Genomic DNA, 26,586 nt, shown 5'->3' with positions numbered 1-26,586 from the left:
GTTCTGCTCATTCTACTTTATATCAGTACATATAGGTCTTTCCAGACTTCTCTGAAATTGTCCATTTCATAATTTCTTATAGAGCAAGAATATGTCATTATATTCATCAACTTCCATTTGTTTAGCCATTCTCCAAAATATGGGCAGTCCCTTAAATCTTGGATTTAGATAAAATCATATATGTTTAGTCCAATTAATTTTTATATGAATATCATTAATAATAATATCAATGTGTATTGTAAAGTTCTAAAATGTTGCTAAAAATTGTAATGTTGCATTGTTTCTATGAAATTAACTGACTTGCAATAAAAATTTGCTGAATACTGTGTATATTTCCAGAACCAATTCATGAAATTAAATTATATATGGTCATACTTTTTTTGCAATTAGGTGAGCAGTGCCTTGGTTATTTCTTCTTAGGTCTGAATAGCCAGGATTGTCTGGGCATAATTAATGAGAAATTAGTATGCTTCTAAATTTGTTTCTAAAAATTAAAAAGTCTCTTTAATAAAAAGCTAGTTGTATATATTAGCCAATAATACTAATCATTAAGTTTAAAAATAGTATATAATTATAGCAGGATTTTATAGACAACTAGTTATAATTAAGTACTTTATTCACTTAATAACCCTGTAGTTAACCAGTGTAATTTTAATATTTCCAGATTGCTCAAAATACTTCTTTCAATTCACTCTTAAATCTGTTACACTCAGAATCAAAACTTTTTCAGGGTATGTATAAGATTTCTGCACTTCAAAGCTTCCAGATAACTTTTTAAGAAAATTAGTTGCAGACTGCTCTCATCTGTAATAGCTTTCCTCTTCCACATCTACATAGTAGGCTGTCTATCTTGCTAGATTACTCTATTCCCTTTTTTTTTTTTGCCTTCAAAAATTTATGATTGCACAGTGCATTCTCCTCCAACAGGATGAAACCACACAATAATCATTCTGAATGAATGAATGAAATATTTGAATTATGTTCAAGGCCCCGGATTATGAAGATATGGATATTTCCTTCAATGGGATTCACAATTTGTTAATTAAATTAGTCCATAAACATTTATTACGTGTCCACTATGTACAAGGTACTATGCTGGGGATATAAACTCAAAAAAGAAAGTCATTTCTTAACTTCAAGGAGTTTACAATCTAACAGGAGCTGAAAAGGAGGATGGGGGGCGGGGCACCAAAGGAAGTACCAGGCACTTAAGAAGTTTAAATGAGTATAGGTTTGTGGGAAATGAAGAAAGGATTGATCTAGATCTTACCTTAGTTCTGAGAGGAATTCCCTGCTTGGCCCTCCAATCAGATGGAGATTTCTAAACCAGAGTTTAATGGAATCATTTCAAAATCCCTACTTTCCAATCACCACTAAGTATAATTCAAGTTTATTAGTTATCTAAATCGAATAATTACATTTTCATATAAACCACTTACCTGTAATTTTATACCTTTATTTCTGATATTGACTTTTAAAGAGGTCAGATCCTTTTTCAGCTAAAAAAGCAAACACATTCTGTGGCATAATTTTAAAGAATATTTAAAGAATTCAAAGAGGCTTTTGAATGAATATGTAATTTTTTTTACTAGTGCCATCACAGTAATATCTGTACAACCTTGAGCAACTTCAAAACCCTCCTAGTCCTTTCAGTTCCTTCATCTGAAAAATTAGGCAGTTCAGGTTCATGAATTCTAAGATTCCTGATGGTTCTAAATCTGAAACTATGAACAAAGACTGTAATATAACAAAATATGGCTAAAATATTTAAAATTATGCCTCAGAATGTATTTGGTTTTTTAAGTGAAAAAGAATATGACTTATTTAAGAATTGATATCAGAAATAAAGATGTAAAATTGCAGGGAAGTGGTCACTGATAATTACAGATAGAGAAATATTAATGAAGTCAATAATTTGGTATAAAACCCAAGACACCTTTGTATATTTACAACTCTTTCTCCACAGAAAAGACTGTTTCAATAAGTGAAAAAACATCAGAAATGAGGAGTAAAGATACAAGCCAAGAGTAAGTGTTTTAGTTTCACTGATATATGTCAAGTTGTTTTCCACCTTTTTTGTGAATCTGAATTGCAATTTTTCCCTCTCTCCCTCTCTCCCTCCACAATCTTCCACTGCACCTCACCAAAATCTGTGTTCTTAGTTCTCTAGATATGACTTCAGAAAACTGGCTGAAGGACAATGGCTTGGTTGCTAAGCGACTCACCATAATGGATGCCTTATCCGCTACAGCCATTCCACATCGTGCGAAATATGTGCCAATTCTGGGCAAGCATGTCGTTTCTAAAGTATATGATTCGGTAAAACTCTTTTGGCAAGATTTTATACTGTGTAAACTGGTAGTGTTGCTTCTACAGAAAGATTTTGCAATTTCTCTGCATACATTATGTAGTACATTAAAATTTCTAAGTATGTGTTCTATACAAAAAATACATGTTACATCATTAGAAAATGTTTATTCCTGATGGCAAATGCTGAAAAAAATAGATTGCCAATGAAAATGACTTTAAAAAAATCTGAGGGGGATATAAATTGGATCTCAGTGATATAGGCTCTTCTTGACTATTTACCAGTGGGTGGTAGTATGGAGCTATTCAGATTTTTCACTATAGATGCAAATTTTCTGCATGACATCATGGAATTGGAAAGGACCCTTGAAGGTTATTTCATTCATTTGCTTGCTTTTTCTCACTCTAAAGAGATGAGAATTTTTGGTTTTTAAAAGGTCTCTAGATTAATTTTAATTGCTTCCTTCAGTAACTCATCTGGACATTTGATGTGACTCATTGTAGGAAAATTAAAATTCTTTCTTAATGAAAATGCTTGATGGTCTAGATAATCCCATTTCTTCTTCTATTGCCCTGATGAAGATGAAGAAATGCTTTCTGAGACCAACTGTTCTTGTCCTTGTCAGTGATTAGATTACTAGCCCCCCCCCCACCATCTCCCAGTTATTCTAATCTTACTTTCTTAGGTATTGGGTGGGTGTTTTGGGGGGCAGTTTTAAAAGTATCTTTGATGGTCTTTTGCCACCTTTCTTAAGTCCTCCTCCTCCTCTTCCTCCTCCTCCTCTTCCTTCTTCTCCTCTTCCTCCTCCTCCTTCTCCTCAGCTCAAGCCCCACCTTCTTCAGGAAGCTTTTTCTGGTTTCCCCCGATACTCTAAGTTTACCTTGTACTTTACTCTTTTTGTGTCCCATACCTATCTATTTATACTGATATATAGAGCATCCAGGTGTCCCAATGGATAGAATGCCAGGTCTGGAGTCAGGAAAACTCATCTTTTGAGCTCAAATCCAACCTCAGACATTTACTAGCTAATGACCTTGGGCAAGTCACTTAACTCTGCCTCAGTTTCCTCATCTGTAAAATAAGCTGGAGAAGCAAATAGCAAATCACTCCTCTAGTATTTTGTCAAGAAAACTCTAAATGGGATCCTGAAAAGTCAAACAAGACTGAAAATAACTGAACAGCAACACACATATATTGTCTCCTCCATTAAAATATAATTTTAATAAAAATTAAGAATTTTTCTTATTGTATGCTAATATTTAACACAATGTCTGGAAGATAGTAAGTACTTTATAAATGTCTGTTGTTTGGTTGGATTTAGTCTTATTATATAATTATTCTTAATTTACTCTGGCTACTTTATATTCTGATCTTGTCCTTCAAAGTGCTAGCCTGTTTTGTTTTTTTAAATGCTTGCATTTATTTACCTATTCTACCTTTGCTAAAGCTAATGAATTAGACTGAAAACATATTGGGGTTTGAAAGCCATAGAAAAAATCAAATATACTAGAGGTTGCCAAAAGTTGTCATCTATGTTGCTTTACAACCGCTCAAGATTGGATATATTTGAGGAAATATACAAAATGATCCTGTAGTGTGTTGCAGTGTGTTTGGAGGAATATTTATATTGCTGATTGAAATATTTGATGATCTTAGATTTTTAGGTTCTAGTTGTAAAATGTAAAGAAGCTTAGAGATCATCTAAGCTAACTTCCCCTATTTTATAATTCAAGGAAAATGAACCCCAGAGGTTAAATGGTGTGCCCAAGACTAGGGACTTGAATTCAGCCTTTCTGACTCACACCCTTGCTCTAAACTCTACACATTGCTCTTTCTAGTCACTAGATTATGGATTAGCATTGGAGTCCCAGTGTGCACAGATAGGTTGTCCCTTACCTGCCCTTTGGCCTCTTTGCTTCCATCTGAGCCTTCTTTTCTTTGGTAGTGTTTCTTTGATAGCATGATCCTATTTACTTCCAAAAGATGTGTGACCCCAGAATTTATTTTTTTTTTTTATCTACTGAGCATAGCATCTACCCAAAATACTTGAGATAGCCAAGGAATCACTTTGTGTCTTTTAGGAAGGCTTGTGAAGGCTATGAATTCATTTCATTAAGATTCTTTAACAGTTTTATTTGAAGGAAAACACATTCAGTATCATTTCTGTGAAACTAGTGAACTTTAATAGCATCTAAAATTTATCAGCTATATCCTTTCCATCCCAGACATGCCCATTAAAGAGACTTCATTAAGTTGAGAAAATGCTCCTCCTTTCCCTCTTTGCAGAAGTGGATGGCCAGTGTGAATGTGTTGTTAGTTTTTTGGAACAGTTGGGGTTTTCTTTCCCTTTCATCTTTCTTTTTTATTTATACAAGGGATGTTTCTCTGAAGAGAGAGTGGAGAAGGTGATAGAAAAACAAAAGAATCAATGAAATTTTTTAAAAGTTTTAAAGAATGACTTAAAAAAAACATCAATGATAGAAATCAAAGTGAAATGAGGTAGAGGGGATGGGAGTTACAAGTTAAGGGAAACTTTAATCACTTCTTATTAATAAATAATCCATCCCTGATCCTGACATTGGGGCAGAACTGGATGAAAATAAGTATCCATGGGGCAGTTAGGTGGCACAATGGATAGTGCACTGGCCCTGGAGTCAGGAAGCTCTGAGTTCAAACCAGACACTTGGCACTTATTAGTTGTGTGATCCTGGGCAAGTCACTTGATCCCAATTGCCTCATCAAAACAAACCACAAAAAAGGGAAAATAAGTATTCATGAGATAAAATAATTATATCATTGTTGTCCACATTCATGTCTGAATACATATTTTAATTTTCATCTTTAAAAAACCAAAACCTATTTAGGTTATTTCATTTATATTATATAGACTTTGGAAATAGGTTTTCCACATCCTTGTTATTTAATATTTTAATACATATTAAATATACTCATTGATGGTTAATATAAATATATATTAAACAAATTTAAATCCAATTATAATACTTTTATACTGATACTCCTCACTTATCTAGAATAGTTAGGGAAATATTTTTTTCCTCCAGGGGAAGAGTTGGACCTAGGAATTCAGTGGAACATAGGAAGCTTCTGATGAGGGCATTCATACCAAATGGAGATCTGTAACTATTCTGCAACTTAGTCTTAGGGAGTTATCCAGGTCAAAGTACTTGACCTGCTTTAGGGAGGTTATGTGACTGGGTCAGCTGGTATGTGTCAGAGGAAGAACATGAACCTCTAATAGCCTATAAGAATTTTTGGAATACTCTGTATAGATTAAACTTGAAGGTGGATGAATATTATCCTTAAGGTATGGTTTATATCTCTGGAAACTAGGAAGATAGTCAGGGATAATGCTTTCTCTGCCAGCACAATAACTTGGGGAAGATCTGGTAATTTTGGGGACAATTGGGCAATCTCAACTCCAGGTCCTAAAAGAGCTATCAGACTAGCATTACATTTATGTGCTATTCCTCAAATATCTCTGGTCTGAGGGTTTAAAGATCTCAGAATACAAGTTACTTTCCTGATTGTTCTTGAGAGGATGGTTTATAGTCATGAAGTGCTATTTTTACAAAAGACTTTCACAAATGGTGAACAGTGAATAAACTCACTTATTGAAACAAAACAGGAAATAGACATTGGAGTTCTGTGGATTATAATACATCAGAAAATACACAAGAATAAATGAACTCTCAGACTTGGAACAAGTTAAGACTAGATTAATGAGAGAGAGATAGAGACAGAGACAGAGGCAGAGAGACAGACAAAAAGAAAGAGAAAGAGAGAGAGAGAGACAGAGAGATAGAGACAGAAACAGAGGCAGAGAGACAGAGACAGAGACAGAGAGAGAGAGAGAGAGAGAGAGAGAGCTGCTTCATCCAAAGGATGTCCCCTCTCAATGGTTTTTAGAATTCAAAGCAAGTCCAGGAACATGATGGGGCCAGAAGCCTGGTTATAATTGTAAGGAAAAGATTTAATTAATTTTAGTGTTTGAATTTGAGTGAATGGATAACCAGATATATTTTTTAAAAATCAGAATTAGAATAAAATGAAGAAAGTGTCATAAGAATAAGATCATCAATCTATTAAGGTAAAATAAGATGAAATACACACCATGAGAATAAGATGAAACACACACAATTACAATTTCATCCCAGAATCATTGATTATCCTTTGAACCAGAAAGATCTTGCAGTGCCTCAAAATCATCATTTTGAAAGAGTATTATAGTTCAGAGAGTATAGAGGATGAGGTTAGAGCACTAATTTGAGAAATACCTTTCATAAAATGCAGAAAGTATTGTCCATTAGTAAGGGGTGAGGGACACTGGAAAGAACTCACACAGGTAACACCAAAGTCTTTCCTTTGAAGAAAGTAGAAAGGTATCACACTTGATAAAACACACTAGAAGAAGTAAAACTGGGTGAAGATTTAAGAGGGGTGTGCTGGGAGCCCATTACTGAGAAGTTATCTGGAGCCATCTTGGAAGTAGCAGACAATACATAAAAGAAAACATTATAATTGTGTAAAATAACACAACATTTTATTTTGATGGAATTCAGGAAGCAGAAAGTTTTTTTTTTGTCAGCACAATGGTTTTGGAAATAGAATTCAAAATAGAGACAGAGTACATAAAAGAAAACATTATAATTGTGTAAAATAACACATTTTATTTTGGTGTAATTCAGGAAGCAGAAAGGGTTTTTTTGGTCAGCAAAAATGGTTTTGGAAATAGAATTCAAAATAGAGGATGTAAAAGTAATCGGGTTAACCTAAATGTATAATTTCATTTGAGAACTGATCAGGTCAAACTGCTTAATGAAGTCAGTGAGCATTCTGCCTGAGTAAAGGGAAAATCACAAGGGATTTGAGAGATTCTTATGAAAATGGTTTATTTTGTGCTTACCTTGATGAGCCACCATTCCCCAAGAGTCTGAGTCTGAGAAGTAGGAAGGAATGAAGTGATAGTATTTCCAGAAGCTCCAAAGCAGTACTTAATTAATTGCTGAAAGAAAAAAAAAGAGAAAAAGAAAAGAGAAAAGACAGAGGAAGAGAGAGAGGAGAGAAAGAAAGAGAGAGAGAGAGAGAGAGAGAGAGAGAGAGAGAGAATGAGGAGAGAGATGGGGAGAGAGAGACAGTCACAGAGCTAGAGGTAGAGACAGACCAACAGAAAGATAGAGACAGAGATAGAGAAAGAGAGAGCTGATAAATTTATCCTGTCCCTTTAACAGGAACAAAACTAGCAATAATGTTTATCAGTTCTACAATGAATAAAAATCATTTATTAAGCACCTGCTTTGTATCAAGCACTACGGGTATAATGGAGATACACTTACAAAGAATGAAACAATCCTTTCTCTCAATGAAGCTTTTGAAATCCACGATTTCATCCCTTCACCAAGGGAGATTGCAAATCTTCCATGCTTTTGTTGAGATAGTCTTCATGTGTTCCCAGGGCCCCCAAATTCATCTATTGGCACTTTCCTCCTTTCTGATGATGAGCCTTTAAGGACTTGGCCAGGTCAGTTCTCAGATGATGTATATGGAATCAGGTGTTAAATACATCTTCCTAGAGCTTGTGTTTCCTTGGCATTGCCTTTGAGAAGCCAGACCACCTTTGCTGAATGAAGAACCTGAATAGGACTTCAGTAGAGGTATAAAAGCCACTGCCTAAATTAACATAGCATTTTTACCTTTCAAGCACCTTCACACTTGCTATTTTTCTGCCCCTTTTAGAGCAAGGAATGAGGAAGGAAAATTTAGAATGAGAATTAATCTACTTTTGGTTACAATTGTATATTTAGGCTCTTTGTAGTTGATGCTAATATTTCCAAGAAAGGGGAAGAGCAGAAATCATAATAGAGTTAGAAAGGCTTAGGACCAGAGGCTAATAATTTGAATGGGGCTTTATTCATAGATTTTACTATTCCCCATCTGGCTGGATAGGTCGACTTTTAAAACTGCATTTAGCTTTGTTCCCAGTTCATTGTTTAATTCATGACTTATGCATGGGCTCTTTTTTCCCTCTGTACACAAGGTGCTGGTTGAGTTTTCGGTGTTGGCTGGACTCTCATCAAATCTATCACCTTGGAAATGAAATAAGTGAGCAGAGAGGTTACCATGGCAACTCTTCATTACAGGATTCTAACTGGCATTTTTAGTTTCCAAGTGACCAGACAATTTCACCTGAGCTCTTTCAAACAGATTAATTCATCACCCAGTCACATTTAGAATAAAACATATCTCAGTTATTAGATGAATACATAATTAAAGACTCCAAATTGCTCATTCTTTTGAAGGAACACTTTTCTTTAGGTAAAATGTTAATAGCTAGCATTTATATAGTGCTTTAAGGTTTGAAAAGCATCATTTATGTTATCTTATTTGAGAAAAGTTGCTACAACTTTAATGCTAGAACAAAATCTCATTAATTTTAATAATTTGTGAGAAAGTCATGACACAGTGAAAAGAATGATTTCTAGCATTTTCAAAATAAAAAGATAATATTTTCTTATTGTAGTAATACTGGCAGTTAATGAGCACTGTATCTATATAGGACTTTGATTTAAATATTTTGGTTATGAACATTTTGTTCTCTGTGGTAGTAACAAACAAATCCAAAAGCATGTGAATATCCTTATCAGTCAACTTGCAATAAAGCAAAGAACATTTGTCCTTCTATGTAGTAGGGATCTTTCTCTAGATATCTTGACATTTAATTGATATTAATGGAACACAATCCAATCTAATTCAATAAGTAAATACTATGTGTGAGACATTGTGTCCTCCAATTATCTCTCACTCAACATATAGCCAGCCAATTTCATTTCCCATAATATCTTTCATATCATTTGTCTGATGACATTCTTCTTTAATAATATGCTGTGTTTTACTTATACCTGTTATATGCCTCTTTATAGTAGTGTGACCTAAAACATTAGTTCTTCAGAAACTGTAGTACCCCTCGATTCATAATTATAGAGTAAGTTTAAACAGAGGAATTTTGTCATCATGACCAGGGCAGAGTTAAGCATAAGCATTTATTAAATGCCTACTGTTTGCCAAGTGTTGTGATGAACATTAAGAATAAAAGGACAAAAATGAAACTTTTTGTTCTCAAGAAGCTTAATTTAGACTCTCTAAATAGTAGTAGTTAGGTTATGTGGATGAAAGTGTGCTGACTGCATCAAGTCCCAGAGCATTGTGGTGATTATCATGCAAAAGAGTTTGATCTGACTATTTACATAGGAAAAACTGAGTGGATGAAGAATTACAATTGTCCAGGTCATGATATAAAGTTAGTTACAGCTCATAAAGCTGGTCTGTTAGTATTTTTTTTAGCAAATTTGGACAGTAAAGTAGGTTTAGAACTGAATAAAGGAGAAAGAATAGTCTGGATTACATTTGTGATATTGTGAAGTCTTTTTGATGGCCTTATTTTTTTATGTGACACTATGGTATCATTTATTAATTTATAATTAATTTAATTATATAATTTAAGAATTAATAATTATTTATGAATATTAAGTTGCTTTTACCTGCTAATTCAGGAGGCAGCTAGGTGGCTCTGTGGATAGAGCACTAGGTCTGGATTCTGAAAGATCTGAGTTTAAATCCACTTTCAGACACTTACGCTGTGTAGCTCTGGGCAAGACATTTAACTTCTGATTCCTTTAATCTACTGAGAAAGAAGTGGCAAACCATTCCAGTATCATGGCCAACACAGCCCCATGCATCACATGGAACACATGTGAAGATATACAGAATCAAGAAAACTCAGATGCAATTTAGCAACAACATGCTAATTCTGTTGCCCTGATTTCCTTGATTCTTGAGTAAATTGAGTTAATGGAAGGTTTGTGTTTTAAGTGGTTAGTAATGTAAGTATATCAATCAGTAAACATTTATTAAGTACCTACTAAATTCCCGTTATTATCCTGAGCAATGGAATATTTGCAAAGTCATCAGTATTGTCGACAAAATTTCTTAGCTGCCCCTCCATTAAATTTTCATTTTTTAAAATCAGCACATCTGATTTCATTTGTGTAGGAATCTTCACATTCAGGGAACTCCTACCAGTGAAGATCAGATTCTCTGTCACATATAGCCTTAGAAAGTTCCTGCAAAGGGGACTGAGACACTGATGGTGAAGTTGTGAATTGATCCAACTGTTCTGGAGAGCAATTTGGAACTATGCCCAAAGGGTATAAAACTGTGCACACCTTTTGATCCAGCAGTGTGTCTACTGGGTGTCTATCCCAAAGAAATCAAAAAAAGAGGAAACGTTTGCAAAAATGTTTGTAGCAGCCCTTTTTGTAGTGGCAAGGAACTGGAAATTGAGTGGATGCCCCTTAGTTGGGGAATGGCTGAATATATATATATATATATATATATATATATATATATATATATACTCACATATTAATATATAAATGTGTATATATATATTTGTATATGAATGTAATGGAATATTACTGTTCTATAAGAAATGATAAGCAGACTGATTTCAGAAAAACCTGGAAAGACTTGCATGAATTGATGATAATAGTAAAGGAAAGAGAACCAAGAAAACATTGTACACAGTAACAAGATTATGTGATGATCAACTATGATGGACTTGGCTCTTTTCAACAATGAGGTGATTCAAAGCATTTCCAATAGACTTATGATGGAGAGAGATTCTTGCATCTAGGGAGAGAACTACAGAGACTGAAAGTGGATCAAAGCATAATATTTTCACCTTTTTTTTGTTCTTATTGTTTGTCTGCTTGTGTTTTTTTTCCCTTTTGACCTGATTTTGTATGTGTGTGCAGCATGACGAATATGGAAATATGTTTAAAATAATTGTACATGTTTAATCTATATAGGATTGCTTGCTGTTTTTGGAGAGGGAGGAAAGGGGAGAAGAGGGAGAAAAATTAGGAGCACAAGGTTTTATAAAGGTGAATTTTGAAAATAAAATCTGCATGTATTTGGAAAAATAAAATACAATTAAAATTTAAAGACGAGAAAGTTTTGTGGGGAACCAAGAATTTAAGTGGCTTGGTCAGGGTCACATGGCCTATATCTATCAGAGCCCAGATCTTATTGACCCAGAGGCTGGTCCTTTCTTCACCACATAATGCTGCTTCTCAGGGTATTCAGCTGTCAGCTGTCTTTGTATTTACCAATCAGGTGGCAAAACAAGAAGAAAGATGATTTTTTAAAAAATTTGAAAGACATAGAATTGGCAAATTCTGTCTAGAGTAAAATCAAATATTTTGAACATTTAAACAATCTTGAATAGTCATTTATAACATTTTTTATTTTAAAATTCTTTTGTATGGCGTAGTAAAAATTGTATATCAAAATACTGCATAAGGCTAGAATTCAACATCCATTAATATTAGGGAAGAGAGGGAAGATGCCCATAAAATTAGAACAAAGGTGTTGTATTTGTCAGTGCTGATTAGAAATTAATTGATGCCTCAGAATATTCACATCAAAAAATATCATAACACTATCACCATCACTATTCAACCATCCATCAATTATTAAGATTTCTGAATACTTTATTCAAAGAAAAATAAATGAGAAGTTTATTAGCTTCACAACTCCCCTCCCCCTAACCAGCTTTGTTCAGTCCTGTTTGACCCTTTGTGACCCTATTGGGGGTAAAGGGAAGGGAGAAAATCTAGGGGAGAATTTAATGGGCTAATTGAGTTTGAGACACTGAAGATATCCATTTTGTAGATCTATTAAGGGAATTGCCTCAGTCGGTCAAGATAGAGGTAATCTGGACATGTGGATTTATGAGTCATCCATGAAGAGATGATAAGAGTCAAGGAGTTTAGCATTTCATTTGAATTATTCCTCTATCAGCTTCTCAGTTTCTTAAATCCTTTCTTTGAAAAAATCTTTCTTGCATATTCTTCAAATATCTCAGGATCTTCAGGATCTCCCCTAACTGGATTATAATCTCTTCAAAGGACTGTGTCTGAATGATTTATCTCTTGTCTCATTGAAATACTTAATACATTGTGTTCTTTTCTCCATGACCCCATTTGGGGTTTTCTTGGCAAAGTTACTAGAGTAGTCTGCCATTTCCTTCTCCAGCTCACTGTACAGATGAAGAATTGTGGTAAACAGAGTGAAGTGACTTGGCCAGAGTCATAATAGCTAGTAAGTGTCTGAGGTCAAATTTAAACTCAGAAGATGCCAATCCCACTGTTCTATCCATTTTAGCATCTAAATATATTATTTGCTGTTCAGTTGTATCTGATTTTTTGTGATCCCATTTGAGCTTTTCTTGGTAAAGATACTGGAGACTTTACCATTTCCTTCTCCAGGTCATTTTACAGATGAGGAAACTGAGGCAAATAGGGTTAAGTAACTTGCCCAAGAGCGCACAACTACTGAAGTGTGAGGTAAGATTTAAACTCTGATTTTCTTGATCTCAGGCCTGGCACTCTAGCCACTGTATCACCTAGCTAGTACATTGTAATACTTAGCAAATGTTTGCTCTGTAAATGAATGAAAGAAAAAATGAGAAGTGAGAGAAGTGAAAGGGATCAGCATTATCTATAAAAAAAATAGCATTGAATTGATAGAAAATGGATTGTTATTAATACTGGTCCTACAAATTGTTTTCTTCCCTGAAAAATGAGAGGATTCATCTAAAATCTCTTCTAGGTCCCTTCCAGCTCTAATGTATGTTTTAAAATCATTTCCTGTCCACTATTCTGTGTTCTAAGGTCCTTTCAAGATCTAACATCTGTGTCTAAGAATCTCCCCTGCTTTGGCTATTTGTTGTCATAAAGTCCCTCCCAGCTCCAGCATTCAATGTCCATAGTTTTTTTTAGTTGTAATATTCTTCATTCTAAAGTCCTTTTCAGCTATGACATTCAATGAATCTGGTCTTTTTCAGCTATGAAACTCTGGTTTTGTATTCTAGGAAACAGCAGGGTAGACAATGTTGTCTTGTGTACCTATACCATGGAGGTAAACTTTTTGTTGTGGATAGGGTGCTATATTAGTAGTTGGTAAAACATGGCTTTGAATCCCATCACAGAAAGCACAGATCATTCAAGTCACTCAACTTCCCTAGGGGCCAATTTCTTCATGTATAATTTGAGAGTGATGGATTTCTTGACCTCTAAGGCTCCTTCCAGCTCCAAATCTATGATTCAAGAAACATTGTTTGCATTGACTTGCCTATCTTTTTTCTCTTGTTAGCTCAGCTTCCTCTGTCTATTGATCTAAAGATTAGTATATGAAATATGCCTTAATATGAACAGTACACTGCAACTATAGTATTTTGGTATTTCTCTTACAACTGTTCAGGTGATGTCCCCACCAACAGATGCTCATTAGTGTGAACAAAGTAAAAACTATGTAAATTGAGTGGGCTAGAAAAATTGGGCAGTTTTTAGTGAATCATAAAAAGCCTCTGGGATGTTTTAGGTGCTCAGAAACCCTCCCAAAAGTTTCTGTTTCTCCCAGATGCTATTTTGGCTGCTGAGTGAAAACTTCCAGTTTAATACTTTCTCTGATCTTCTCACCTCTGGTCCCTTCCCTTTGGATTATGGGATGTTCAGGGGGGACTAGCACCTGTGAGGTGTTGAGTGCTTTGAGAGATGCTCATCCACCTTTGGTGTTCGCCTTCACACACCTCGCACCTATGGCTTCAAGAAGATGTAGCATGTGCAGTGGCCACAGTCCAGTAAAACTGTTTTGGCAGATGGATCAAACCAGATTGAGAGTAATTGATGAGCCTTAAAACTCTGTCAGTGAGTTATGGATATATCTACTCCAAGCAAGTAAAGATATCCCCGGATGAGAACAATTTGTTCCAATGGCCATCGAAGCAGCTGAAGCAGATGCTATAGAGTTCTTAGAGCTTGGTCAGACAACAAAAATACCAACATCATCTACTGCATCCTGGGTCATTACCAGTCATCCTGACTTATATCCTCCCACTGGACTTAGATGACTCTAGGGAAAAGAGTAAGGCTGACAACTTTGTGCAATTCTTCAACTTAAATCCAATTCATGAGCAAGTCAAGATATCACCTGATAATGTGTCATTAGTCCTCTTCAAAAAGGAAGGATGAACCACAGACTCATTTCTTGACAAATCATCACTAACTCTCAGAATTGATTAAAGTTTTGTTTATTCCCCTCCTTGGGATGCATCTCCATAGCCTCTTCTGTGTTACTATGAATTTATTTCCTAACTTAAAGGCCATGGTTTTGAATTTGTGATACTTTTCCTGACTCAACATACTGCAGCAGCATCCATGCATCAATGAACTTGGCTCCAGCCAATCCATGACACAATTGTTTGCTCTGAAACCTTTTTCCTATTGCCCTTCTTTCACAGGTCATACAAGAGAGATGGAGAGGACAGCAACTTTCTTCCCAGAGAAGTAACCTAATAGCTGACCTGTTGTCCAAAAGAGGTCTAAGGAACAGTCCAAAGAGAAAATGACATGGCCCTGGTAGCAAAGTTGAGGAGGCAACATTTTGCTTTGGAAAGAGCCATGACTTTGGAGTCAGAAGACCAGCAGTAAAAGGGGGCAGATTCAAACTGGTCTGAGAGAAACTCAGGGACACATTGAAATTTGAAAACCAGCAGATGTTGCTGGACTTCAGGGTTCTTTATCAATAAAAAGTTAGAGTATATCAGCCTCTATGAACTCATTGTAGCTCTCAAAAAAAGAGCCTAACTGACCTTTCAGGCCCACACTATGCCTCTATGATAAATTTTTTGGGTGCATTAGCAAGTTTGCTGTGCTGGAGACTTTGGCTCTAAGACAGAGTTAAACTAGAGTCACCCAAGTTGAAAGTTGCACAGCTGTTAAAAGGTGACTGGGGCAGGCAGCTGCTCACAGCTGTTAGTGTGTCTATAAATTTTCTGGCTGCTTAAGGAGCATCAATGTGTTGCTTTGTTACTGATAACCAAGCGTGTTTGGAATGGCAATACCAATCCAACTCTGGATGTTTGTAGTGAAGTGAAGAGGAAAGAAGAGAGCTTGAATGATTAGTCAAGGTAATTATCTGATAGTAGGGGGAAACTGGCAGTCTAGCATTATGGATGGAGTGCTGGACTTGGAGTTATGAAGACCTGTGTTTGAAAAACCATCTTTGATACATCCTCAAGTAACTACAGGTTCATGGAAAAGTGAATCTCAGTTTCTCCAGTTGGAAAAGCGACTGAATTACATCTGTGTCCACTCTTCATCTCAGTGCATGCAGATGAGTGGTGTTTGATTCTATGTGATTCTGTGGGCTGCTATGGATGCTTTAAAGGAAGAACAATAGTCCTGACAACTGTATGTAGGAGCCTGTCCAGCATTTCCAATAATTGTACATATATGTACCAGAAGCCTGAGGGCTACAGAGGCTGTCTCAAAATGAAGGAGAATGTCAATATTGTTAATATTCATGAGAGAGTTACTCTTGTATTAGCAAAATCTATAATCAGGCAAGTACCAGAGATCAGTGAACAAAAACAATCAATTATTGGGACACTTTGGTATTAGGATGCTCCGAAACTTTTCTTGATTAGTTGATCTTTTTTCATCATTTCTCACCCATGACTTCCTTCCTATACAATCATAGTTGTGGTCTTTTAATAAAATAATTGTTTCCAAATAAGTATGTTTAATTTTTTCAGAATATGTTTACATTGTTGAGATTTATCAACAACTTGAGCTGAGATTTCTTGGTTATTTTCAGTTCTTTAATCTCATATTTTTACTCATTTCACTTTTTTCAATGTGTTTATTAATCATTTTTTATTTTATTTTATTTTTTGAGAAAATTCTAGTCTTGTTGAAGATCTTTCTATTAGTATTTAATTACATTTTTAAATATTTTGTCTCGGTTTCTTTTCATTCAGCTTTTCATTCTACCCAAACTTGTCATTTCTTTAAGTAGAATTCTTTTTGGAAATAATTTTCTTTTGAGAATTTCTACCAGTTTGCTTCTTGTTTTGGAGAATGATGGTGAATTTTTACTATTGTTTTGAAGAATTAGCTCTCTATAAGAGTCAGTGTATTACAGTAGAAAGAGCTTTAGAAAAGAGAGACTTGGGTTTAAGCATTGTTCCTCTTTCTTACTAGCTATGGCATCATGGGTAACTCATGTAACTTACCTAAATCTCACTTTTTTTCACCTCTAAAATGGGAATGATAGAACCCTTATGCTATTATCTGTAGGGTAAACAATCTTATAAGGTTGTTTTGAAGATCAAATGAGATTTCATACACACACACAGTTTGTAAATTTAAATACAATGTAAATGTTAGACAACTATTCCACTTGCAACTTCTTATTGTTAAAGCAACTCTCATTTCTACAATGATTTGCTATTTATATATAAAAAAAATTTCCTCACAATAATTCCTTGAAGGGAAATATTGGAACTATTATTACTGAAATTTACAAATAAGGAAACTGAGGTTCAGAGAAATTGAGTGATTACCTTTATGTAAAGCTAGGATTTGAACCTAAGTCTCCTGATTCCAAATCCAGTGTCATCTCTACAAAACCAATTCACTTTTGATAGGATTGGTGATAATTTCATAGCATAAATGAAGAGGAAAGGTTCCCAAAACTTTTTGTAAAGGGAACACAGAGTGTCTTAATCTGCCACTACAGATGATCTGGACAATGAGGAACTTGGAAATTATATCATCTCAGGAATACTCATGAGATCTACTAGTAAAAAGCTAGAGAAGAGAAAACAAGAATAGCTCTTTTCTGCCATTTAAAGGATCGAGGAAATAGATGTATTGTGTGTTGTTTGCCCAGCAGCTGAAGTAGGATTAGCATTACATGATGTCAAATTTCATAGTATCAGAGTTTTAGAATGAAAAGAGATATAGAGATTCTTTAGAGAACTGAAACTCAGAAAATTTACATGTTTTGCTCTGAGTCATAAAACTGGTGGTGGAATAAAGACTAGAAGCTGTCTCTCAAGTTTCCTTTGCTTTTTTTCCTAATGAAATACCCATTATATATAAAAAGAACTTTGAAAACAATTACAGCTATCCAACAATGTGATGACTTCCTTTTAACCTTGGTTGGTCTTTATATATATTTCAGTTAAACATCAACAGAATATAGAATTATTAAGTCTTCAGGGAAAGCAAATTTAAAAGTTTGAAATAAATATTTGTTTCTCAATTGGTTTTCAATGGCATCCAATTCTCCATGACCTCATTTGGTATTTTCTTGGCAAAGATACTGGAATGGTTTGCCATTTCCTTCTCCAGTTCATTTTTCAGATGAGGAAACTGAGGCAAAGAGGTCTAAGTGACTTGCTCATAGTTACACAACTACTAAATGTCTGAGGCTAAATTTCAACTCAGTATGATGAGTCTTTTAAATGCTAGGTCCAGCACTCATCTAGCTGATGTTTAAATTGTTATTTGTTTTGTCATATTTTGTTTTGTTTTTGAAGAAAAATAATATCTATTTTCAGACAAGAAATAATTCTTTAGAAGGGGTGTGTCAATCTGGATGAGGCAGGAAGTACACACTGTGAAGACCTGGGGCCCCAGTAACAAATTTCGCTTGCCTTTCCATTCAATTGAACAACCATATTAAATACCTATATTTGCAAGTCATTGTGCTTGAAAGATATGCGTGTTCATCATCCAAATAATGTTTAGCTTTTTTTTTGTATTGTATTGTAGGTTTTTACATTGAAAGAAGTGGGCAATGACACAGGGCAGATGATCTTAATTAACCCTCATGCTATCAATTTCAAGAACTATAGGCACAAAGTGACACAAGCTGTGAAATCCTATGAAAGGTGAGTATTTCTGTTGTCTACTCTCTGGGAATGAGGGAGTCAAGTTTTATAGGTAAAACAGCTTTTTCCTTAAAGTTCTCCACTCCAGAAGAGTTGGATCCTTAGCCCCACTAAAAACCGTTATTTCCCTTTTCTAGAGATACAAAGGTTCTCTGTTTAGTATTTCCATGAGCTCATGGTAAAAAAAATTTTTTTCCAGTTAGAATAAATTTCATCATTTATCTAAAATTCAATGAGCAATAAAGAGGACAATGATAATATTTCAAGGGCATGTGTACTCAGTTATATTCTTTTTAAAGTCTCTTTAGCAGGAAGGTGATTGAAATGATAACCAAGGTAACTATAATTGAAGGTTTTTCCCTCTTGAAATAGATGAGTGTCAATACCTAGTCAAGAGGATTGGTCTTAATAGACACTCTTTTCTAGTGTTGAGGCTCATTCAGTATTTATTTTCTACAAATATTCAATTATTATCATTTTTAAAGGTTTGATTAATTATTTTTATTTTTATAACACTATTTTCCTATATTCCTTGTAACAACAACAAAAATAACAACAAAAATCCCAGTTAAGTTGTTTTCATGTACATATTGTTTGGTTCTTGTGGACGAATTCTCCTGGCTCTGCTTATTAAAACTTACATTTATATCCCATCTTGTATTTCTCTGATTTCCTCATATTCTTAAAATTTCTTATGATGAATGAACTAAAAATATTTATTAAGCCATTACTATTCACCAAGCTTTACATGAAGCCCTGGGGTTACAAATACAAAAATGAGACAATTCCTGCCCTCAAAAGCTTCATTCTAATCGTAACAATTACTTTCTAGTGATGAGCAGGAAAGGATATTTTGGTTTAGAAAGTCATAAGGATGGTGAGTGGAGCTACTGGGGAGTTGACTGAGACTTTCTCTTCAATAGCAGCAGCAGTATTGATTTTATGATGATTTATAGAAGAAAATATCTAGAGTGGTAGGCAGTTGGGTATTAGAGATATAGAGTAATATATGAATGCCATTTGTCTTTGCATGACAAAGAGCAAGATGGTCAGAGTAAAATGTAAAACCCTTGTTGGAACTTGGCTAGACATAGTACTCTATGGTATAATAATATTCTGTTATACTCATATATCACATTTTGTTTGGCTATCCATTTATCAATGGGGATTCATTGTGTTTCCAGATTTTTTTGTCATTATTTTTTTTTTTGTTACCACAAAAGTTTCAGCACTTAGGAAATTTTATGCCCCTGAGTGTAAACATGGATAGTCTTCCTAAACTTAACCTTTACTTAAGAAACATATTCCAAGTTCTCATGCTTCTGTAGCTAAGAAACTCTTTGACCATAGCCACATCAGTTAACTCAAATGAGCCTCAGTTTCTTTATCTCTTCCCATTGCCTTCAGAGGATTATTCTGAAAATAAGATGCAATGAAGACCTAGATTTATTTTAAAAAGTTATGATTGCACTAAGCCAGATACTGTTTAGAATCAACAAATAATTTACAATCGAGAGGAACAAAAGGATGACACATGAAACAATACCAATGTTTGTTAAAAAGCAATTTTTTCAAGAAAATTCAAAATATTTTAAAATCATTATATAGTTAAGTCTTTCTCTAGTTTTGAAAAGAAAGGAAGAAAAATATGTACTATTACATCATTATCTCTGGAGACTTTTGAGGGAGACAGACAGAGGTGGAAGACAATTATTAAATAGAAAAAGCTTTGATTATGAGAGACAAGAGCCTGGTTCTTCTAGCAGCCAGCTGGGAGACCTTTGAATAGTAAATGATCTATAGTTTTCTTTTCTGTAAAATAAAAGAAAACTCTTTGCCAACTCTAAAATTCTGTGACTTTAGGTTGAAAAGAGTTTTAAGTACAAAAGAAGAACTAGAGAATATTATGAAATGCAAAATGGACAACTTTGATTAAATGAAAAAGTTTTTGCACAAATAAAACTAACACAAATAAGATTACAAGGGAAATTCAAAGCTGGGAAATTTTTTATAGCCAGTGTTTCTGATAAAGTTCTCATTTCTGTGTTAAATTATAAGAATACAACTCTTTCCCCAATTGATAAATGGTCGAAGGATATGAACAATTTTCAGATGAAGAAATTAAAGCCAGGTCTAGTCATATGAAAAAATGCTCTAAATAACTACTGAATAGAGAAATGCAAATTAAAACAACTCTGAGGTACTACCTCTTACCTTTCAGGTTGGCTAAGATGACAGGAAAAGATAATGACAAATTTTGGAGAGGATGTAAGAAAACTAGGACATTAATTCATTGTTGGTGGAGTTATGAAATAATCTATCCATTCTGGAGAGCAATGTGGAACTATGTCCAAAGGACTATCAAACTGTGGATACCCTTTGATCCAGCAATGCCATTACTGGGTCTGTATCTCAAAGAAATCATAAAGGAAAAAAAAAAAGGACCCATATGTGCCAAAAATGTTTATAGCAATTCTTTTTGTGGTAGCAAAGAATTGGAAAATGAGTAGATGCTCATTAATTGGGGAATGGCTGATTAAGTTGTGGTGTATTAAGGTAACAGATTTTTATTATTCTATAAAAATGATGAACAAGCTGATTTTAGAAAGGCTTGGAAAGATTTACATAAACTGATGTTGAGCAAAACAAGCAGGACCAGGATTACAGTGTACATAGTTAACAGCAAGATTGTGCAATGATCAACTATGAAAGACTTGGTTCTTCTCAGTGGTTCAGTGATCCAAGGTAATCCTAATAAACATTGGATCGAAAATGCCACCTGTATCCAGAGAGGAAACTATGAAGTTTGAATATTATGTTCCCTTCTTTTTTCTGGTTTTTTTTTCTCTCGTGGTTTTCCCCTTTTGTCCTGATTTTTCTCTCCCAACATGATATATATTTTTCCCTTTCATGTACTCTATCTACTAGACAAACTGAGTGATGCAAGGTCTATCCCTCAGACATAGCATTGAGTTAGGATGGTTTTGTTTGTATGAGTGTTTGAATTTTTCAGCCTATCTGGAATGACAGCCTTAAGGAAATGAGTTGATTTAAAAGCACAGGAGAAGCCTCTCAAGATTGTACCATAACAGTACAAACTTTTTGCACTTAATGTTTAATTTTTTCCAATTACATGTAAAGGTATTTTTCAACATTCATTTTTATAAGATTTTGAGTTTTAAATTATTTCTTTCTTCCTCCCTTATCTTCCCCAAGAGAAAAACCATGAAAAAGAAAAAACAAACAAAAAAACTTGAAAATAGTATGCTTCTATCCCTATTCAGTTCCCATAGTAATCTCTATTTTCCATTCCAAGTCTATTGAAATTGTCTTGCATCACCACATTGTTGAAAAGAACTAAGTCTATCATAGCTGATCATCACACAATCTTGCTGTTACTGTGTACAATTTCCTCCTAGTTCTACTCACTTCCCTTAACCTCTGTTCATGTGTAAGTTTTTCCGGGTTTTTCTAAAACCATCCTACTCATTATTTCTTATAGAATAATAATATTTCATCATATTCATATACCATAATTCAGCCATTCCACAATTGATGGGCATCCTCTCAGTTTCTAGGTCCTTGCCACTACAAAAAGGGTTGCCACAAACATTTTTGTACTTGTGAGTCCTTTTCTCCTTTTTATGATCTCTTTGATTGGATACTCTCACCCATTCATGACACTGCTGGATCAAAGAGTATATATGACTTAATAGCCTTTTGGACATAGTTCCAAATTGCTCTCCAGAATGACTGGATTGATTAACAACTCCACCAACAATGCATGTGCCCAGTTTTTCCCACATCCCCTCCAACATTTGTCATCTTTTCCTATCATCTTTGTATTTTTTAAATCAATAATGATTTAGAGCATTTTTTCATATGACTATAGATGGCTTTAATCTCTTCATTTGAAAATTGTCTTTATATCCTTTGACTATTTATCAATTGGGGGTTGACTTGTATTCTTATTCATTTGACCCAGTTTTCTATATTTTAAAAATGAGGCCTTTATGAGAAAACATTGTAAAAATTGTGTCCCAGATTTCTGCTTCCCTTCTAACGTGACTGCATTGGTTTTATTTGTGCAAAACTTTTTAAATTTAATGTAATCAAAATTATCCTTTTTTGCCTTTATAAATGTACTCTATTTCTTGTTTAGTTATAAATTCATCCCTTCTCCAAAGATCTGACAAATTACCTCTTGCTTCCCTAATTTGCTTATACCATTTATGTATAAATCATGAATATATGTCAACCTTTTCTTGGTATAGAATATGAGATGTTGGTTTATGTCTAGTCTCTACCATATTATTTTCCAGTTTTCCCAGAAATTTTTGGCAAATGATGAGGTTTTTATCCCAGACGCAATAAATTACTATAGTCATTGACTATTGTGTCTTATGTGTCTAAACTATTCTAGTGATCCACTACTTTAGGAATGGTTTTCCTGAAATGTGGCCTAAATCAAAGAAGGGAAATTTCCCTATGGGAACTGCAAGGATATGGGGTCTTTTAATAAAAGAAGAAAAAAATTTTTGGCAGTATGTCTCTCAGAGAGAAGATTTTCTATATGGTCTCTGGTGCTATCAGGAGAAGCAACAAGGGACTAAAGCCAGAGGAGGAGCAAGGAATTTGGACTTTGTTGTCTACTTTTATGATGAGTTATATGGCTGATATCTGATGAAATGGGGGAAAGGAGGCTATTACCCGTCAACTCCAAATATCGTACTCTTCCAGGGGAGTTCATGACCTTATATGATCTATTTGGGTTTAATGAGGGAATCACTAGAATGTCGGTGTGTTCCCTATCTAGCAATCTAAATCTATCCATCTCTTCCAAACTATAATGGTGCTATATGTCTTAGGGGGAATATTAAATTCATCCTAGAGGGAAAAAGGAAGGTCTAGGAATTCCATTCTTTCTGGCCACAGCAAGTGGGGTTAAGTGACTTGCCCAGGGTCACACAGGGCAGATTTGAACTCGGGTCCTCCTGACTCCAAGGTCAATGTTCTACCCACTGTGCCAGTCATCTGTTTCTATCCAGGAATTTCTGCAATCCAAATTCAGTTTCCTTTAGAGAGGTGTTCAAATCATGGGGAGGTTCTGAGTTAGAGGATTTTACAACCTTCTTTAGTAGAAAATAGGAATCATGAGATAGTAAAAAGAACTGTTCTGCTTGTTTATGAGTAATTCTAAGCCCTTTATTTTTTTTTTGTATTTATAGGGTTTTGTACATTATTTGGTAGGGTAAAAAGGGACTTTCATCCAATATTTTAATTGCTATCTTAAATATTTGTTGGAAGATGAGGACACCATTATCCATGTTTGTGGAGGTGTATAAATAAATAACATATATTCTGAGATTTTTCCAGAGTAAACTCTTGAGGGAGAATATATAATGATCCTTGGAGTATAATATATGAAAATTCCCAATATTAGATATAGTTATTGGGTATCCAGAGCTCACTCAATGAACCAAAGGTTATGGATAAATAATAGAATCTAGAATAAAGCCTATATTGCCTAACTTTAGTCTAGAACAATATCTACATTATTGTTTATATTATTAATAAATCTACCATTCCCATGGAAAAGTCTTCATTTCTTTTTGGGAAAGATTCTTTCTTTAGTGTAAATTTGATTTTTTCATCTGTTTTTAAAGTATATGTAAAATACTAAAAATCCATTTTGAAATGTTTTATTATTTCTGATAAGTTCTTCAAAAGTCAGACAGAAGTAATGCTAAACTTCCAAACATTGTTTTGTTCTAATCTTCAACATATTGCTTCTAATGTTCATGATTTTGTTTTTAACTTACACTTTTATTCTTTTAACTACTTTTATTATTTTTAATCATGGCCATAATTAAAATAAGGCAACCCAAAAACCTTAACATTAACCAAACTCATGTTATAAATCAATTATTCCATTCATCAAATACCTAGATTCTTTGTACACCTAATATTTACAAGAGACTGTAGAAACAGAGAATTCTTAAGATATCATCCCTGTTCCCATATACTTTAAATTCTAATTGGAGAGATGACATAAACATAAATAATTATAATAGAAAATAATAGAAAAATAGAATAGGAAAAAAGAGAGGTACTAAGTGCTAAGGAAGTTCCAAGGAAGGGATTATTTCAATATTTTCAGTGCCTATGAATTGAAAGGATGGTAGAAAATTGAGTTATTTATTTAGATAACTTATCTAAAAATTCTTTCACTTGAAATTTCTTCAAGGGAAAAGATTTTGTCTCATTTAAATTTTATCTCTTCTTCAATGACTAAGTGCATTGTAGTGATTAAATAAACATTTATTGAATTAAATAAACAATTTTACTCTGTGGGTTTCATCAGAGTCTTTATTATTGTTGTCAGGGTAGGGTTAATCCTTGCCATCTTTGAGTCTAGGAAAGAAATCCTAAGTTCTTAGTTCAGAAAAGAAAGATTTGTTAACGCATGAAAATTTAAAAAAAAAAATTGTTTCTTGTGCTGTGGTTGCAAATCTATTCTCTTTGTAACTGAATTTGTAGAAATTGTAGTTCAGTCTTCCGAATGATGATGAGCCACAAATTTGTTTTACTGAATCAGAAAACAGGGTAATTTTTGGCACAAGTAGGTATGAAAAGTTGAGAAAGTCATTGGTAGCAAGTCTTCATTCAAATGTCACTTTTATAAAATTAGAAGCAAGAATAGCTGGTAATGGCAATATTGCAGAATTATAAAACTGGAGAATGCTTTATAATTCATTTAGTCCAACTCCATCATTTTACAGACAAGGTAAAGCATAGCTCAGTTACTTGCTTAGGATTATAGTTAGCTAGTAGAAGATTAGAGCTGGAAGTGACTTTGAAGGTCATCTCTTATGGCTGTAGTAGAGTGGAAACAAGGCAGAGAAGTGGCACAGTGGACAGAGTGCTGGGTCTGGAGTCAGGAAGATTCATTTTTGTGAGTTCAAAGATAGCCTCAGACACTAGCTGGGGTGATCAGCCACCAACCCTATTTGTCTCCGTTTTCTCATCTGTAAAATGAGCTAGAGAAGAAAATGGCAAACCACTCCAGTATTTTTGCCAAGAAAATCCCAACTGGGGTTGCAGAGAGTGAACAATTCTGAACAGCTGCAATAGTGGTAACAGTGTCTGATTTGTGTTTAGGGGAACTGGGTTTGAATTTCTGCAGCCCCTCTCTCCTGCCCCTCTCCATCTTTCTAGGAGGGAACTGCAACTGGGAGAGAGTGGTCTGCATGTAATACCCACTCCTCATATTTCCTCGGGGATACTCCATGATTTCTGTCCCATCCTTGAGTGTATTTTAACAAATATCCCTATCAATAAAGTACTTTACAAAAATAAAAACAAAACAGAGTCAATGAATCTTCTCAGTTACAGATGAAGAAAATAGATACTAAAGAGATGAATTTATTTGGCCAAAACCAGAATGATATGACCTGTGCTCAAAACTCAAGTCTATTGATTCCTAATCAGGTGTTTCTTAGATTGTCCCAAAGCTGCATGCTAGTTAATAAGAGCCAAATCCAGAATTCGCCTTTCATGGATGCACAATCCCATTATATCACATTGTTGTATGTATCCTTGAGCAAGATCTGTGAAAAAGAAAACTTAAGAAAATGATCAGATAGGTCAGGAAAATGTGATCTTGGGAAGACATTCCCAAATGACCAATCTGATCTGATTAAAGGTACAAAATACAGCAAATTAAATTTTTTTTTACAATCTGAAAATATTTGTTCTTATTTCTATCAGTAGATGAAACTTATGGGGATTTCTATAGATTAAAGTCTTACATGAATTCTAATATATACCTTGATGGACCTATTTGAAATGTTGATGTTCAGTCATTTTTCAACTGTGTTCAATTCTTCTTAACTCCATTTGGGGTTTGCTTGGCAAAGATACTAGAGTGATTTACCATTTTCTTCTTTAGCTCATTGGATGAAGTTAAGTGACAAATTTCCTGATATCTTCTAAATGTGTAACATCATCTAAAATGATAGTCCTACAAAGAGCATCCTATGTAGTATTGTACTAGACTGAAAGTCAAGAGACATGAATTTTCCCCTTCAGCTTTATTACTAACTAGATCTTAGATGAACTACTTGTCTCTAGGCCTCAAGTTCCCCAGAGGTAAAAGAAAATGAGCTAGAAAATCTATGAGGTTCCAGCCAACACCGATATTTTATGATTCAGTGATTTAGAACTGTTTACCAAAGCTCCCTTATTTTATTCTTCTTAGACCAATTAGAAGGACAACTCTAGCAAGGGAGGTTAGGGTAGAATTCCTCTTTTTCTAGGAAGAAAAAAAAACATACATCAAGTTTCATTGTTCATGGAAATCCTTCTCTATTAACCATCGCATGGTATAGAGGTTATACCAGAAGGCTTTGAATGCAAGCCATATCCTACCTAGCAGGAAAACCTTAAAATAAGGGGC

General features: G+C 34.4%; 1 protein-coding gene across 6 annotated transcripts in view; it reads left to right on the top strand.

The window, feature by feature from the left end:
- The window catches only part of VWA3B (von Willebrand factor A domain containing 3B), a 226,643-nt gene that overhangs the window by 138,332 nt on the left and 61,725 nt on the right, over positions 1–26,586 (top strand). For all 6 annotated transcript variants that reach the window (XM_031959109.1, XM_031959108.1, XM_031959107.1 and 3 more), the window contains 3 exons: positions 1,967–2,027; positions 2,163–2,319; positions 18,010–18,128. In XM_031959109.1, coding sequence (XP_031814969.1) covers positions 1,967–2,027; positions 2,163–2,319; positions 18,010–18,128 — 337 coding nt within the window. The remainder of the gene's footprint in view (positions 1–1,966; positions 2,028–2,162; positions 2,320–18,009; positions 18,129–26,586) is intronic.

The sequence above is a fragment of the Sarcophilus harrisii genome, chromosome 3 (genome assembly GCF_902635505.1).
Source record: "Sarcophilus harrisii chromosome 3, mSarHar1.11, whole genome shotgun sequence".
NCBI classification, from domain to species: domain Eukaryota; kingdom Metazoa; phylum Chordata; class Mammalia; order Dasyuromorphia; family Dasyuridae; genus Sarcophilus; species Sarcophilus harrisii.
This window is presented reverse-complemented; position numbering and strand designations above follow the sequence as displayed.